This window comes from Nicotiana sylvestris, chromosome 9 (genome assembly GCF_000393655.2).
Source record: "Nicotiana sylvestris chromosome 9, ASM39365v2, whole genome shotgun sequence".
NCBI classification, from domain to species: domain Eukaryota; kingdom Viridiplantae; phylum Streptophyta; class Magnoliopsida; order Solanales; family Solanaceae; genus Nicotiana; species Nicotiana sylvestris.
The window spans coordinates 39,226,090-39,241,648 of NC_091065.1; the positions used below are offsets into that span (position 1 = coordinate 39,226,090).

The window sequence follows — 15,559 nt, forward strand, 5'->3', positions numbered from 1 at the left end:
TTTCAAAGAATGTTTAAACTTTAATCTTTAGGTGTGTCTGCGCATCTCACCCTTGCTATTGTTGATGTGCAGATCTTTCCACTCACTGAGAAAATTGAGAATATAAATGACCAGTACTGGACATTGCGGGCAGAGGAGGTGAGTTCTCTTGGTTTTATATGCTTGCTCTTCTCTCTCCCTCATATCCTCGTCTGTTTTTTCTTAAAAAAAAGAAGAAAAAACCTCCTTAAAATGGCGGGAGTCTTGGAAAGTTATGCAGAGAAATTAAGCTTCTCCCTCACTCAACTCCACAAGCCCCCAAACTTCCAATATAGGGAATCTAGGACTCATCCTATAACTCAATTCAGTGCTTTTCCCCATGTCAGCTTTAATTGTTGAATGTGCATTCACAAAAGTAAAGTAGTTAGAAATTAACTTTTTATGTTGTTTTTTTCTCATACACCCACCTTTATTGCAATTGAGAGCTTCTGGGATACTGTTCAGCACTTATAATTGTTCTTTACTTGCTAACCATACCGTTGTTTGTTACTAGATACCAGAAGAAGAGAAAAATCTTGGTCCCCATGATCGTTTAATTCATGTTTACCATTTCACGAAAGAGACTCCACAGAATCAAATGGTATTTTACTTTTCGTCTATGTTTACTGTATCAATACTTCTGAATTCTGCTGCATTAGCAATAGATATTACTAATTGGATTGGTTTTCAACAGCAAGTGCAGAATTTCGGGGAACCTTTCTTTCTGGTTATCCATGAAGGTGAAACTTTAGCTGAGATTAAAGTGCGCATTCAAAAGAAATTGCAGGTTCCAGATGAGGAGTTCTCTAAGGTACATTGCTCAGGCAGCAAAATGTTTTGCAGTCAAGTATACATACTTGACACCCATGCTTTTGTGCTTCTAGCCGTTGCTGTTAACTGTTAAGAGTCTTATGACTGACTGTGTGCTCTTTTTGTGACTAGTGGAAGTTTGCATTTTTGTCATTGGGCCGCCCAGATTACCTTCAGGACTCTGACATTGTATCCAGTCGTTTCCAGGTTAAAGTTCATTTTTTGTTTCCTTCCCCCCAGAAATTGATCGCAAGTTTTTACGGGTTCAATTAGGTTTCTGTTTTCATTGTTTCTTCTTCCTGCCCAAACCGAAAATGCTTAAATATTCCCGTATGCAGAGAAGAGATGTTTATGGTGCTTGGGAACAGTATCTTGGGTTGGAGCATGCAGATAATACACCTAAGAGAGCTTACTCAGTTAGCCAGGTATACTTTCTATTACTTAAAGCTGACTTGTGATCTCTAATAACTGGAAAGCACTTCTATGTCAGCAGTATAAATGGCACCTAAGTAACTGATTAGGAGACAGACAATAAAAAACCAAAAAATAAATAAATAAAAAAACAACAAACTCATGTGCCTTAGATTTAGCCTTCGCTAAAGAGAGGTAAATCTTTAACTCTAGAAAAATGTGTTCGTTGTTGTCTATTGTATGGGAACTTCGTTGTTTATATCTCATAAAAATATTTCTGCAGATGTTGAGTCTAACAGGCACCTATGCTTGGCAAATGTCAAAATCAGTTCATTCAGAAACTCCCCATCCCAACATTTTTTTTTTGATGAGTAACTCCCCATCCCAACCTTTTCATCCTAATTACATGAATAAGAGTAAATAATGCAAAAAGATGAATGACAATGTGTGACATGCTTCCATCTTTGATGGAAAATGAGGAACCAAAAGAAAACCAGTAGTTATTCACTTATAATGCAAAATCCAGAAGTTAAAAAAAAACCAAAATGTTGAATTGCAACATAATCTGCTACTCGTTTTTTTTTTCTTTTCCTTTTTAACATTTTAACAAGTTACTCTTTTTTCTAGAATGAAACGAGTTTCTTTTCCCCTGGATTTCGTGGAGATTTAGGTATAGAGATTAAATACATATTTGTACTAGACCTAGATTGCGGAATATTTGAATACTAGTAGGAATATGAAAGGTGAATAGTTTATGAAACAATATGGTGACATTAAAATGGAAGTGGTTATGTATGTCTATTCAAGCTTTTGGGAGAGGAATTTTGTCATATAGAGCTTGGGTTTTAGTGATCAGGACCTATTTTAGGTTTACTATGAGATAAGAATTCAGTTGACAGCAGGGGCAGATCTATGGTTAGGGATGACACCCCACCCGGTCGCTCGGATAAAATCTTATATATATGTATATTCCTAAAAAAATTCTACATACACAACGCGTGGCACCCCTAATCACAAAATGACTGTTAGTGCCACAGTTGAAGTGCTAAAATCCCATATGCAAGACTCAAGATCGACTCTTTGGATTATGATGGGTCCTAGTTGTTCCTTTGTTACCTTTCCTTTCTTTTCTTTATGCTCCTTTTCTTAATTTCTTTTCTTTTCTTCATCTTTGTTATTGACTTTTTTTGTACAATGCCATTTTTATTGCTTATTTAAATTGTGCTTCCTTTGTTTTTTTCTCGATCTTCAATTTTTATTTAGCTCTAATTTTAATCATTTTCTCTTTTTACCCATCAGATGTTATTTTATTAATTTCAGAAAATATTTAGAGTGATGCATCAAAGATATAATATTAACCATCTACATGTAGATTGAAGGGGCGTATCCCATATTCATTTATGCATAAAAGATCTTTCAAATTGAACTGAATTAATTCAAAATTGATCGAAACCAACTGAATTAATCTAAAGTGGATCAAGTTGACTGTATGTACATCCTAATTCAATCTCCTTCACTAGTGGTCGATTTGCATTAATATAGTGGCACCCGTAGCCATCAAATCCGGAATCCGCCTCTGCTTGACAGCCTTCATCAAGTATTAGACAAGGATTCAGTGTGTATGTAATCTCCGAAAAGCAAAAAAGTATTCATGCTTAATCTTCAATTATAATTGCAGAATCGACACACCTTTGAAAAGCCTGTCAAGATATACAACTGAAAGGTCTTGTAATTCACTGCCCGTGCAATGGAGCTAGCAAATGACCCTTCTATATATAGAAGGGACACATAAAAGTTTTGACAGCTGTGGAATGACGATGAGGAAGGCAGAGAAGTGGCATCAAGTTCATTCAGTTACATAAAGGGGACTTGCTTCTGTTTTCTCAAGGTGATTTCTTCAGTTTAGGCTATTATTCTTCCTTTGATTTGGTTGGGGAAGCGAATGTTGTACTCGCTTCTTTCTTTGTGGTTAGGATATGGCTTTAGTTATCGTCGTCAATCTTCAGAGTTATTGCTCTATTGAGGGCTGGGCCTCTTCCCCCCTCCCCCCTTTTGTTTCAAATCTTTTTTCTTTTCACGTCTTTTGCATTATTTCATCTGCATAGAAGATTTTGAAGGGAATGTATAGTTGATAGTCCGGCACATTATAGATTTGTGATATCTGTTAATCCTTTTCTCCCGTCCCCTCTTCCAGCTGTATGTAATATCGTGTCAATGGGCAATGGGTTGTAAAATTTTGTCTTTTTATAGTAGTAATATATAGTTAAGTATATGTTTCTTGGTTTCCTTTGTTTTGATCGTCTCTGTTTCGTCCTCTTTGAAAGCACGAGTGCCTCTTTGTCCGTAAGTTGCATAAAGACGTTTGTATGCTGCAGCTGACTTAGTGAATGATGCTCTTTTCTAACATGTATTTCTTTTTTTTTTTTTTTTTGGGAGAACCAACGGTCATAAGTATTAATCCAGAATTAGGATTTACCAAAAAAGGAATAATCCATATTTAGGAGATTTTCAATGTTTCTCTGAGGCAAATATTATGACAGTTGGTCATCATGATGACCTATTTAAATAGTCAACTATGACAGGTTGCATGACTTGTGATTTTCTTTTAGATATAGATGGTTCAAAATAACGGCAAATTGTTGCTTGATTGTTACAGCTGAAGTAGCTTTGTTGAGTAAATTGCTGTTGCGGCAAACTACTTTTTCACTCTTCGGTAATATACCTGTAGATTTTTCCAAGAGTTAGGTTTCAGAAGAAAAAAAATATGAGTCAATTTGAGGGTGGAGTAAATAAACTTAGAAGATGACAATATGCACTATTTTCTTTAACCTCTCTTCTTTAAGTCCCCTTAAAAAGCTGCTGCTGCTGTAGACGTCAGGAAAATGAGATGCGGTTAATTTCATTAATGCCTATGGATACAATGGTAACTTTCATCTTCGATAAAGGTATTTCTAAAAATTTGTATTAGTTGACTCAAGCCGCACCCTTATTGATGGGATGGGACTCTGGCAGAGGTGGACACAAAATTTGAGCATAGCGGGGCACCTAGTAGAAAGGGGGGAAAAACAAGAGCAAAGTGCTGATGTTGGCTCTGTCTTGGTCTTGGGTCAGCAGGCCACGGAAAGTAGCCAATTCTCCATGCTAAACCATCCTGCATTCATTTTTGAGGGACACAATTAAATTATATAATGGGTCCTATATGTATGTATATATTTGTCGAGGCTTAACATATTTCGGTAACCCATCTGCCACCAACTTAGGTCCACCTCTGGGGCTCCAAATTATATAATGGGTCCTCCAAATTGTATGTGGTACAAGTTTTTGCCTCTTACAACTCGAACGAAAACCGGGGAACCGAAGAGATGGAAAAACTAACAGACCGGTAGCGGTTGTCGAGAAAATGGAATGCAGCATATGCCTATGCATATAATGGTAACTTTCCGGTAAAAGTCTTTCTAAATTACTTCGTCGTGGGGGAGAGTGATCGCTTTTAAAATTCAGACAAACTCTAGTGAATTGCCGGAGATAAAAGCATCACACATCAAGTACATTAACTAAATTGATAATACTTTCGTTTATGAGATATTTAGTAGTAAACGATATGGCGCCTGGAGGTGTCAGTGGTTAGTGAAGCAACTTTCCCTCTATTCTTTAATATGCATAGCAGTTCTTCCACAGAGAGTCCAAAATGTTGTTAATATGGTCTGCAATCCGCTAACGAAAATTAAACCCTACGGACACGAATACGGAAAGAACTTGTGTACCAAATATACTGGTGTATGACAGCCTGAGAGTGGAGTTAATGTGTTGTACACCTCACTTCATTGTATTTTACGTCAAAAGACACTATCTATAATCATCAACAATCTAAAGGACAATAGGAACAAAAAAAAGATTCTTTAAAAGCTTTTATGACATGAACTATCTACATATTCTACAACAGCCAGATCATATTCTACAACAGAGAGAAGGGGGAGAAAACGTTTCCTTTACTTTTACCTTATTGCACTATGCGCATCCTATACTTACAGCAACTTCTTATACTTAAACTTGAACAACTTCTTGAACCAAATTCTTAGTTGGCTTCACAATAAGCAAAGGGCATTTCGCATGGTGGGCACAGTAGTCGCTTACGCTTCCCAGAAACGCCCTGCAACATAGAAAAAATTTCTTTATCATGAGCTCTCGAAATGGATAGTTGGTTGTAAGAGAGTGAAATTTGTCAAAAGTTTTATTTTTCTTATTCTTTAACCAGAGGAAGTTTGCTTCTTGAATGTAATAACGACTCAAGTCGTTTTATGTAATATTTGTGTATTATGACCCTGTTCCCCTATTTTATGCTTGCCGTATGTTTTTTTTGATGTTTGATGACTTGCGGGGATGATTTGTTTAGTTTAGGGAAGGCTCATAGGTGAATTGGAACACTTTCTCTCATTTTGGAAGCTTAAGTCGTAAGAGTTGACCTAGGTTTGACTTTTGAGCAGACGACCTCATATTGGTGATTTGATGGTTTCAATAGGTTCATATAGTGATTTTAGATTTGGACATATGTTTGGATTCGAATTTGGAGGTTCCTAGAAGGTTTTGACTCTATTTGCCGAAAGTTGACAATTGGAAGGATTGAAAGTTCATATGTTTGACCGGAAATTGACTTTGGTGTCATCAAATTTCGCCTATTGTTTCGGGACCTTGGATTGGTTCATTTAGTCGATTGGAACATGTGTGCAAAGTTCTATTGAAATCCGAAATGTTTAGGCATGGTTCGGATGAATTTGGCGAAGTTGGAATGTTTGAAAGTTAAAAGATGAATTTTTATCTTCGATTCTTGGATTTTTTGTTATTTGTAGTGTTTTGAGTTTTTGGATAAGTTTGAATTGGATATGGGGACATGTTGGTATGATTGGACGAGATCGCGAAAGGCCTCGCATGTGTCTCGTGCATAAGTATGCAGGTGCGAAGTCGGACGTGCGATGGATTTGCGCGCACATGCGCTTGGGCTTAATCCAGTGGGTGGCCGCATTTGAGAGGCGATTGCGCTGATGTGGTGTCGCAAAAGCAGAGTTGGTCGCGCACCTGCGATGGGGGAACTGGCTAGTGGAATGTGCACCTACAATGCCGTGGAAGCAGATGGTGAGTCGCGGGTGCGAGGGTAGGCTGACAGGAAACAGAGCCACAAATGCGACCTTACAGATGCAAGATTGCCTGTCACACTACATATTTTGGGAATTCGCTCATTTTTCATTATTTTGAGTTTTGGAGCACAGAAAGAGGCGATTTGAAGGAGATTTTTACTACTACTTTGAGGTTAATTTGTTTATATATCTTGATTCTCATAGATTTATAAACTTAAAACATGAAATTTTAAAAAGAAATTTGAAATTTTGTCTGCTCTTTAAAAGAATGTACTTTAGGGATATGAGGGTCAATTTGGAGTCAATTTTGGAATCTAATCATATATTTGGACTCGTGGGCGCAAGTTGAATTTTATTTGAGTTTTGGAGGATTTGATAAAGGATTGAAGCTTTGTTGTTTGGAAATGATTTCTACTGCATTATTTGACATTATTGAGTTACATTTGACTAGACTTGAGTCGTTTAGAGTTAAATTTGGACGGAAGGCGGCTGTTGATTGTGTAAAGCTCACCGGATGAAGATAAGTCTCTTGCCTATCCTTATATGGGGGAATTCTCCCCATAGGTGATCTATTTGCTACTTTAATGGATTTAGGAACTACGTATATGCGAGTTGACGAGCACATATGCCTAGCTAGGTTATGATCGTATCAAGTAGAGTTTGAATGCCTTGTTTGGATTGTGTAAATTACTTATCCATATTTTATTGAATCTATGACTATGTGATAACTCATAATTTTGACTTAAAAACATGCTTAAGGTTATAACTTATTGAATTTCGTGTAGAGAATTATTTTGCTATATTGAGCTTTATTATTAATATGTAGCTATACACTTGCCTTAATTGCTTCATGATTTGGTGGTTATATGACTTAATTTGCTCATGTTAAATAATAAAATTAAGACTTATGCTCGTTGAACTAGCTCATTGAGCCGTCGTGATAAATTGAATCACGTGATTAGCCATAGCCATATGAACTTTTAGCTGCATCCTTATTGTTATGTCCGATGCTCTTTTATTATCTTATTTCACACAAATATGCATGAGTTGGAGAGTTGATTATTGTAAAAAGTTAAAAAATTTGGCACTATGGACTATGAATGGATATTGATTTTGACTATTGATCATTGATTGTAAAATTGATCAACGCTTGGATATGGATCTGTTCCCTGGAAGTCCGGAGATTACTCATGTTACTTTGAGCTCTGTGAGCGTAGGCACCCGAATTTTTGGTGCTTGGTTTTAGACACGTGGCATGTATGAGGCACATGAATTTTGTGTTGTGACGTGTTGAGAAGGGATCTTGAGCATGATATGACTGATGTCGTAACTTTTATATAGCTATTGGTTGACGTACATCATGTTTCTGCGCGAGAATTGAAGTATTTTATATCTGTTTCGATCTCTTTATCTCCAAAGTATGTCTAATTCTACATATATGGTATTCCTAGTTTTTGTGCCTATTTGGTGATATCATGCTTTATTCCGTATCTTATTTATGTTTTCGCCTGATTATTATACTTTTAGTAAGTGTCTATGTCGACTGCTCAACTAATTCTTCGAGATTAGACTTGATACTTACTGAGTACTTTAATTTTGTGCTCCTACTATACTTCTGCACATTTTATGCAGGATCTGAGGCACGTATTAGAGGTACCCACTTGGCTGATAGGAGTTTAGTGTGGAGACTTCGCGGTGAGCTATTTTACTTGATCCGTTTGGTGTCCTCTTCCCCATATTTTCTCTCCTTATCTATGTACTCAGACAAATCTTGTTATTCGATTGACACCGTTTACTCTTATTAGATGTTCGTCGTGATGTGACACCAAACTTCGGGTGTTGTTAGACAGATATGACCTTGTCTCGACTTTTGTATTTATGATATTGAGCTTTGAGGCATACTCCGAATTGTTATTTATATCATGAATCTATTTAAGACTTAATAATTTGTTTATGTTATTATTGTTGTATATTAGCTTGCCTAGCAAGCAAGTAGGCACCATCACGACCTTTGGTTGGATTTTGGGTTGTGACATTGAATTTGGGATATCCAGCCAAAATCACTCAAGTATTTGTGTACTCTATCAAAAGGGTCGCAGTACCAATCGTGATCGAGAAAACAATTCTTATCATAATGGTAAGTACCAAAGGATACCTTTAACACCAACGATGCAAACAAAAATTAAAAAATAGTATATAATATCGATATGAAGGAAAAGGACACTGATCACATACATTTTTGTACGTCAAAGCATGTGATTGAGGTTTATGAAGAATGTTAAAGAAATAATGGTAAGTACCAAAGGATACCTTTAACATCAGCAGTGAAGAAGGGCGAAAGCATAAAACGATGCAAACAAAAATTAAAAAATAGTATATATTTTCGATATGAAGGAAAAGGACACTGATCACATACATTTTTGTACGTCAAAGCATGTGATTGAGTTTTATGAAGAATGTTAAAGAAGAGAAAATAATGTTGAAACACTATTTCTGAAGATTATATTGACTTTATGCACTTAGTCGTAGTAGATTTCCTTGAACACTCTAAAAAGGAATAGATCATATATATGATGGATCTGTAGCTGGAAACTTAAATATATTGATGTTAATTTCTGTTATTTGTTCTAACTAATATGATCATGACTCCTGTAAATAAAGTACAAGTCATGTTTTATTTTGGTAATGACATTTACTATAATATTCACTTATCTATGTCGTTTCATTTTGAAGAATATATGGATCTTTCTCAAGTTTTGTTTAGTCAAACACGAAGACATTTATTTAATTGACAATGGAACAACACATGTTATATGAAAATGTCAGAAATACTTTTCTTATTTGCTAATAGGAAAGACAAACGTCACTATAATTTCTGTAATGCAAATTTTATTGAAGATTCCAAAGAGCCAATATATTTCTGCCTTATAGAACCAAACTTATTATCAGCAGCGGTCCGATGAATTTTGTGGCCTAAAGTCAAACTTTATGATGGACCTTAACTTTTAAATTTTTTATTTATTTATTTAAGTCTATTTTTTTAGTTTTTTTTCGATACAAGGTTATTAATAGTTTTCTTATAATCAAAAACTCCTAATAAGTATTTCTCAATTGACAATATAGCTAATACATTAAGCCTTTCTTGTGACATTGTTGTTCTTAGGTAAGATTTTATCAATTTTAATTTTGAAAACTTCTTTCCGCTGAAGCAACAGTAACATTATTTCACAAGCAATTTAGGCATTTAGAAAAGAATTAAATTTTTTTATTTGATTAAGTGTATCAATTAAACTGTTATCTTCTAATTGTACTATTTTCCTTAATACTTTTAATTCAGGAAATAAATTCAAACCATCAATATCGAATTGATTATTGTGTTTTAAGGAACATTCAAGAATAATGCAATATTTTTTCAAATTTCCAACAACTAATGATCTTAGTTTTACTGCCAAATAGAAAACCAAAAATATTTTCATATGCTTGGAATTGTTCAAATCTATTTTGAAGTGAAAAATAGCGTTGTCTATTATGCATAAAAGTAATCAACTCTAAAGGACTCTTTGAAAGTTTTTGAAATTTCATTATCAACATTCGCATCAAATTGTTACTTCCCATATATCATACGTTTCTTACGAAATTCGGATTTGATATTCATTTCAAGTGCAATTTTCTTGGTAGAAATCATAGCAGTTCCAAATCCTTCTTCTCTATATTTGTTAAAGAAAGAAATCAAACTTTTTCACTTTACAGAACTCTTTTAAAATTATACATAGTTTATTAGGTGTAACAAAAAATAGACCTCCATAAATATGGGGCATAAAGCGGTTGCTTTACTTGCTTTATGGATGGACCGCCCCTGCTTATTATAGACGGTGCATTATTCTTCTCTGTCTAAAAAAACTTATTAGATATTAAATATAACCGCCAAAATAGTTATCAAGTTTAGAGAATAAATGAAGTAAATGTTGAATATCTCTATATTACTAAGAATACCTTCGGTGAGAAATATGTTTCAGAAAAAGTCAATTTTGTCTTCTGACTTAAATTTTACATAAATTAGCACAATGAGGAATACTTTGTCATAACCTAGATATTAATCAATTTAAATACATTTGTACATTGAAATTAAAATGGACAACCATTAAAGAACTTGAAGATTCTTACAAGTTATTAATTTTATTGTGAGATGCATCTTTTAGACCAGATTAAAACTTCAGTGGAGGCAAAAAAAAATTAGATAACATATTTTCATCTGTCAAAATCTTGTCGGGTAGAAACACTCGGTAATTATGTTGGTCGGAGGCAGCACCTACCATTTAAAATTACTCAAAGTTTAGGCAAGTCGACACGAGCACCACCATCATATAACATAAGAAAATTCAATGCATCTTCAAGATGATCTCATGTGTGCCATCATCGCAACTCACATATAGTTCGATCAGGAGCCCAATTTTTGAGTTATCCCATTAAGGGTATTCCCCTTGATAACGTTGGAGATTCTCATCTCAAACTTTTGATGATTATTTTCTATTAGTTGGAATAAAAGTTTTGGGTCCCTGTTCATAGTAAAAAATACCTTATAGAGTCATTTATCAAACACTTTACAACTAATATTAAGGGCACTACTTATAATCATGCTATTTATATGCAGCAACACTTGTTGATTGCATACCAACAAATTATCATAAATGATTCTGACACAATTTATTTTTCGTCATAAACCAAATATTTTTCATCCATGAATTCTTGAATATGCTTTATATGCGCAAGAAATACCATCACAAAACATTAAGACGTGCTCCACATTGATTTTGTTTTTGAATTTTTATTTGCATTGCTTCATGATTTTGTCATTTTTCACTATCGGTGGTGAAAGGTATTCTTCGGCGCTTAATGACCATCTTGATAAGAATTTCTTCCTCGATCACAAATAGTACATACCACCCTTTTTCATGCTTAGATTAACGTAGTATCATCTCATTTACTTTAAGGAATGAAATAGAATCAGTAAATCAACTTTCATGATTTTCATAAATATTTCATTATGTAGTTTCGCCATGAATAATGTGAAATTAGTTTATAATATTTCCTGAATCTCAACTCTCGATATTGCCGTTGCATGCGCATTATCGAGACATGAAAAGTGGAGAATATTTTCTCCAACGTATCATATCAATGACATTTTGTCCATATAATTTCAATTCTGAAATAATTCTGAATATATTAGAATTATAGTCACTAATTGATATAAAATCTTGTTGGCTTAGATGGACCAATCACAACATATTTATGAAAGCATGACTATCTTCCCAGGGTCATATCTTTCTTTCAGGTATTCCACAATATAAGTGGTTCCTTCGGATCACAATAATATATCCTATTTTTAAACCTCCATCAAGGTGGGGACTAGGAATATCATTGCTTTGGCACATTTTTAATTTGATACATGATTTTTATCTTTGATGAGGTCTCCAAAACACATCTCATTAGGATGAATTTCAAAATATAATACCATGACAAATAACTTTTGCCTGAAATATCCAGAGTTATGCATTCAAATTTAGCCAGATTTGTCATGATGCACAAAGAAGAAAATTCATGTCTTAAATTTTTTCGAAGTATTTTGTGCAAGATGACATAGTGTCGTGTTCATAACGTGTTTAAAATAACATTATAAAGCAAGTAAAACAGAGAAAAGTATAAGGAAAGACTGATATATTATTTCACTTTAAACTTATGCACAAAATAAATTAAATTTAACTCCCTGTTTACACCACAACAAAAACTTATTTGTAAGCTACTTCAAACTTATTGCAAGCTACTTCACGAAGCTACTTGCAAGCCATTTGAAACTTCTTGCTTGCAAGAATTTATAAGATACTTCAGTAAGTTACTTACAAAATTCCTTGAAGCTATTTGTAAGCTTTTCCTAGAAGTTGCTAGCTACTTGCTGGTTTGTAAGTCTCTATAGGAAAATGGAGTACTAAATGGATATCCACAACAGTAGTGAATTCTAAGTCTGTGGATGTTCAATTGATGAACACATTTTTGTGAACTTCAAAAATGTAAAGCAAATTATTCTAAACGTGTTTAGCAACAAAACCTTAGTGATAAAATCGAATTAGTGGCTTTACAGGAAAAGAAAATTATCCATACGAGTGAAAAGAATTTCGGTACAAAATTTATTTATTTATAGACTAAGACACATCATAATATTTCTCGGTGTACTACACGTTGGAAGCATTAGGTCTAAATGCCATCCCATCTAACAAGTAGTAGGAATTTACAAAACCCATATGCAGGTTTGTAGACGTATGAAAAGAGGTAAAAAAAAGACTTCTCAAGTCTGGTGTAAGAATACAGGACACAAGAAGTTCGAGGGTCAAATTAAAAATAACAAAAGTTGGGGGTAATTTTGAATATCTCCCGTGATGTTTGAAATATCTCCCATGATGTTTGAAACATCTCAAAGTTGTTTGAAATATCTCCCGTGATGTTTTCAAACATCTCCCGGAATGTTTGAAACATCCCTGGGATGTTTGAGACATCTCTCAGGATAGTTGAAACATCCATCGGGATAGTTTCAAACGTCCGGGAGATGTTTCAAACGTAACGGGAGATGTTTCAAATATCCATCGGCGTGGAGGAGAAATAAGACGTTTTTGTAAATAAGAAAACTTTGGGGTTTTAAAGTGTCCCTTCTATCCCATTCTTAACACTCTTGTCTTAAAAATTTATATAAGTTTTGAAGGGTCCTAAAAATTTTAATCCCCGAAAAACACTAAGCTATAAAATACAAAATATTTAACAACCCATTTAATCTTATTTAAAATAAAAGGCCTTATTCATTATAAACATTCGGGCTGGGTAAAAATTGACAACTTTTTGGCAGCCTCTACCTATCTCTTTTTCTCTTTTCACGTCTCTGTATGAGAGTGTCTTCATATATATACTTTTTCGGCTTCTCTTTAGCTTTTATCTCTTTGTATTCTACTTTTCTCTCTTCTCCTTTTGTTCTCTCCATTTGGATTCTATTTTTTGTGGGGTTCTTATTCTGTTAACTTTTTAAGGAAAATTTTCTCTTTCTTTTCTTTGGAGTGGTTGCTTTGGTACTTATCTACTACTGTCTTTGGACAATTGAAATGATACTTTCCTTCTATTTTGCTGGGTTTGACACAAACTCTGCTTCTCTTCTTCTGGAAAAAGCAGTGGTGGTAGGGTAAAGAGAAGGATTAATGGTGATGGAGGATAAAAGGTGGGTGTTTCCATGGGATTAATTAGAGTTTTTAGAATTGTTGTTGAGCTGAAGGTTTGCGTAAAAGAAATAGCTGCTGGCTTTCGAATCTACATTGAGTTGACATTGAAATTAATGATGTGATTAACAGTTACTAACTGCTAAAATCCAATTGAAGTTTGAAAGTTCCGGACCGGGAACTCAATTGCTAAGATTCTGTTGTTCGGTTGAAAACGCGAGTATTTTGAGTTAATAAATACTTACGGCCAGGTAGCATTAATAAATATAAACCAACTAGCTAATTCTGTTTTGTTTTTCAACAAAAAAGCATTATCGGAAAATATATTAGGAAAGTTTGAAATCACCTTTTTATTTGGCCCAGTCCACGGCTACCAACTGCAAGAAGATCGATGTTCATTTTTTCTGTCGCTTCACACAGTATGTTCTTTGGATCACCTTCAAGAATTAGAGTTTCTGCTTTGATCTAAACATGAAACATAAATTTACTAAACAAAATGAGTCAAAATTGAGAAAAAGGAACAAAAGGGAACATTCCCTTAAATTGTGCATGCATGTCGACTTGTGGTAGCATAATATGTAGAGCACAATGTATCATCGAAATTGACGAACACTTTTCGCCTGAAATGTCAAATATATATATATACACACACTCTTTTTCACCCGTGTTTGTCAAATTTTATTGAATAAAACTTTTTCTAAATGAAAAAAATGCCATAATAACTTATGAAAGTTTAAAGGATAGATTAGAGAAATAACCAACCATTTTGTCTTTGCACATTTCAGAGGCACGCGCCAGTATTCGTGCCGCCTCTTGCGCTTGCGCCCGAGTTGCTGATTCTATCACTATTGCCCAAACACAAAAATACATCAACAAGTTAGGAAGCCTAAAATCGTCGTTTTATTCATGGCATGAAGCAACTTGCAGTATGGCTCCAGCTTATCAAATACGTTCGGAAAAAAAACTATTTCACTTGAATTCATTTATTTTTCTTCAATCGACAAGCCTATGGTCGAAAATCAAAATATTATTTGTTAACGAGTCTGTCTCTTTGTTATTTTCTCGAAATGAAAATAGCCAACCGTTAGTTTGGAGAAAGGGAGTACAGACCATGAGTACCAGGATAGGCGTATTGAGGGAATGGCTCCATTACATGTACAAGACTGAGCTTTATACAAGGCTCCTTCACCTCCTCCGTTGTATGATATGGCTGCCTGAGGAGATAATCAAGGATCCATTTTAGAGCGTTGAAGCTCTCTTCACTATTGTCAATCGCCACTAGCACTCTCATCTTCTTCTTTTCTTATTTCTTAATTTTGGTTTGAGTGCATCAGTTTCTTTGGATATACAAGCCCGTTTGGACATAAGAATTTTTTATTCTTTTCCGATCTTTTTTTCTTTAAATTAGTTTGTCCATACAACTTTCAATTTTTATGAATTTTAAAATTGTTTGAAACTTTAAAATATTTTTAAAAATTATTTTAAATTTTTTTACTTAGATCATTCGTAAAACTTCAAAAACAATTATATTTATATTTAAATACAATTTTATTTTTTAAATATTATTTTTATTTAATTTTTTTAGAATTTTATAATTCTTATGTCCAAACGCCCATATAGATTGACAACCTCTTGACGTTTCTTGTAAGCTATTTTGGAATTTACCTTTGGAGTTTGCACTAGAGTGTTCTACGACTTCAAGGCAACGACTCCTGTTCCCTCAGTTCGTTCCGAAAATATTACGCCGCCTTCCCTTCCGTTTATATGATTCAGGACCGATACTATTGTTGATAGTAAAGACGAAAATAAATTTTTATTTTATATCAGGTAACGTGATATATTTTTAAGCTTATAAATTTCATATTTTTTTTTAGAGGCTTGCATGTAGATATTTGATGGTAATTTAATATTCTTTTTATTTTAATTTATACGAAT

The 15,559-nt window shown here is 34.2% G+C and overlaps 2 protein-coding genes across 2 annotated transcripts in view; one reads left to right on the forward strand and one right to left on the reverse strand.

The window, feature by feature from the left end:
* The window catches only part of LOC104242015 (ubiquitin C-terminal hydrolase 12-like), a 33,886-nt gene extending 30,362 nt beyond the window's left edge, over positions 1–3,524 (forward strand). The window contains exons 27-32 of the mRNA XM_009796985.2: positions 73–138; positions 533–619; positions 713–829; positions 961–1,035; positions 1,167–1,253; positions 2,918–3,524. Of these exons, the coding sequence (XP_009795287.1) occupies positions 73–138; positions 533–619; positions 713–829; positions 961–1,035; positions 1,167–1,253; positions 2,918–2,959 (474 nt within the window). The 3' untranslated portion in view covers positions 2,960–3,524. The remainder of the gene's footprint in view (positions 1–72; positions 139–532; positions 620–712; positions 830–960; positions 1,036–1,166; positions 1,254–2,917) is intronic.
* A 1,334-nt stretch (positions 3,525–4,858) lies between these two features.
* Positions 4,859–14,968, reverse strand: LOC104242017 (uncharacterized). Its single transcript, XM_070156540.1, has 4 exons — positions 14,735–14,968; positions 14,387–14,469; positions 13,971–14,089; positions 4,859–5,389 (listed from the first exon to the last, which is right to left on the reverse strand). The coding sequence occupies exons 1-4, from the start codon at positions 14,913–14,915 to the stop codon at positions 5,284–5,286; spliced, it is 489 nt and encodes a 162-aa protein (XP_070012641.1). The 5' UTR covers positions 14,916–14,968; the 3' UTR covers positions 4,859–5,283.
* Positions 14,969–15,559: the final 591 nt, after the last annotated feature.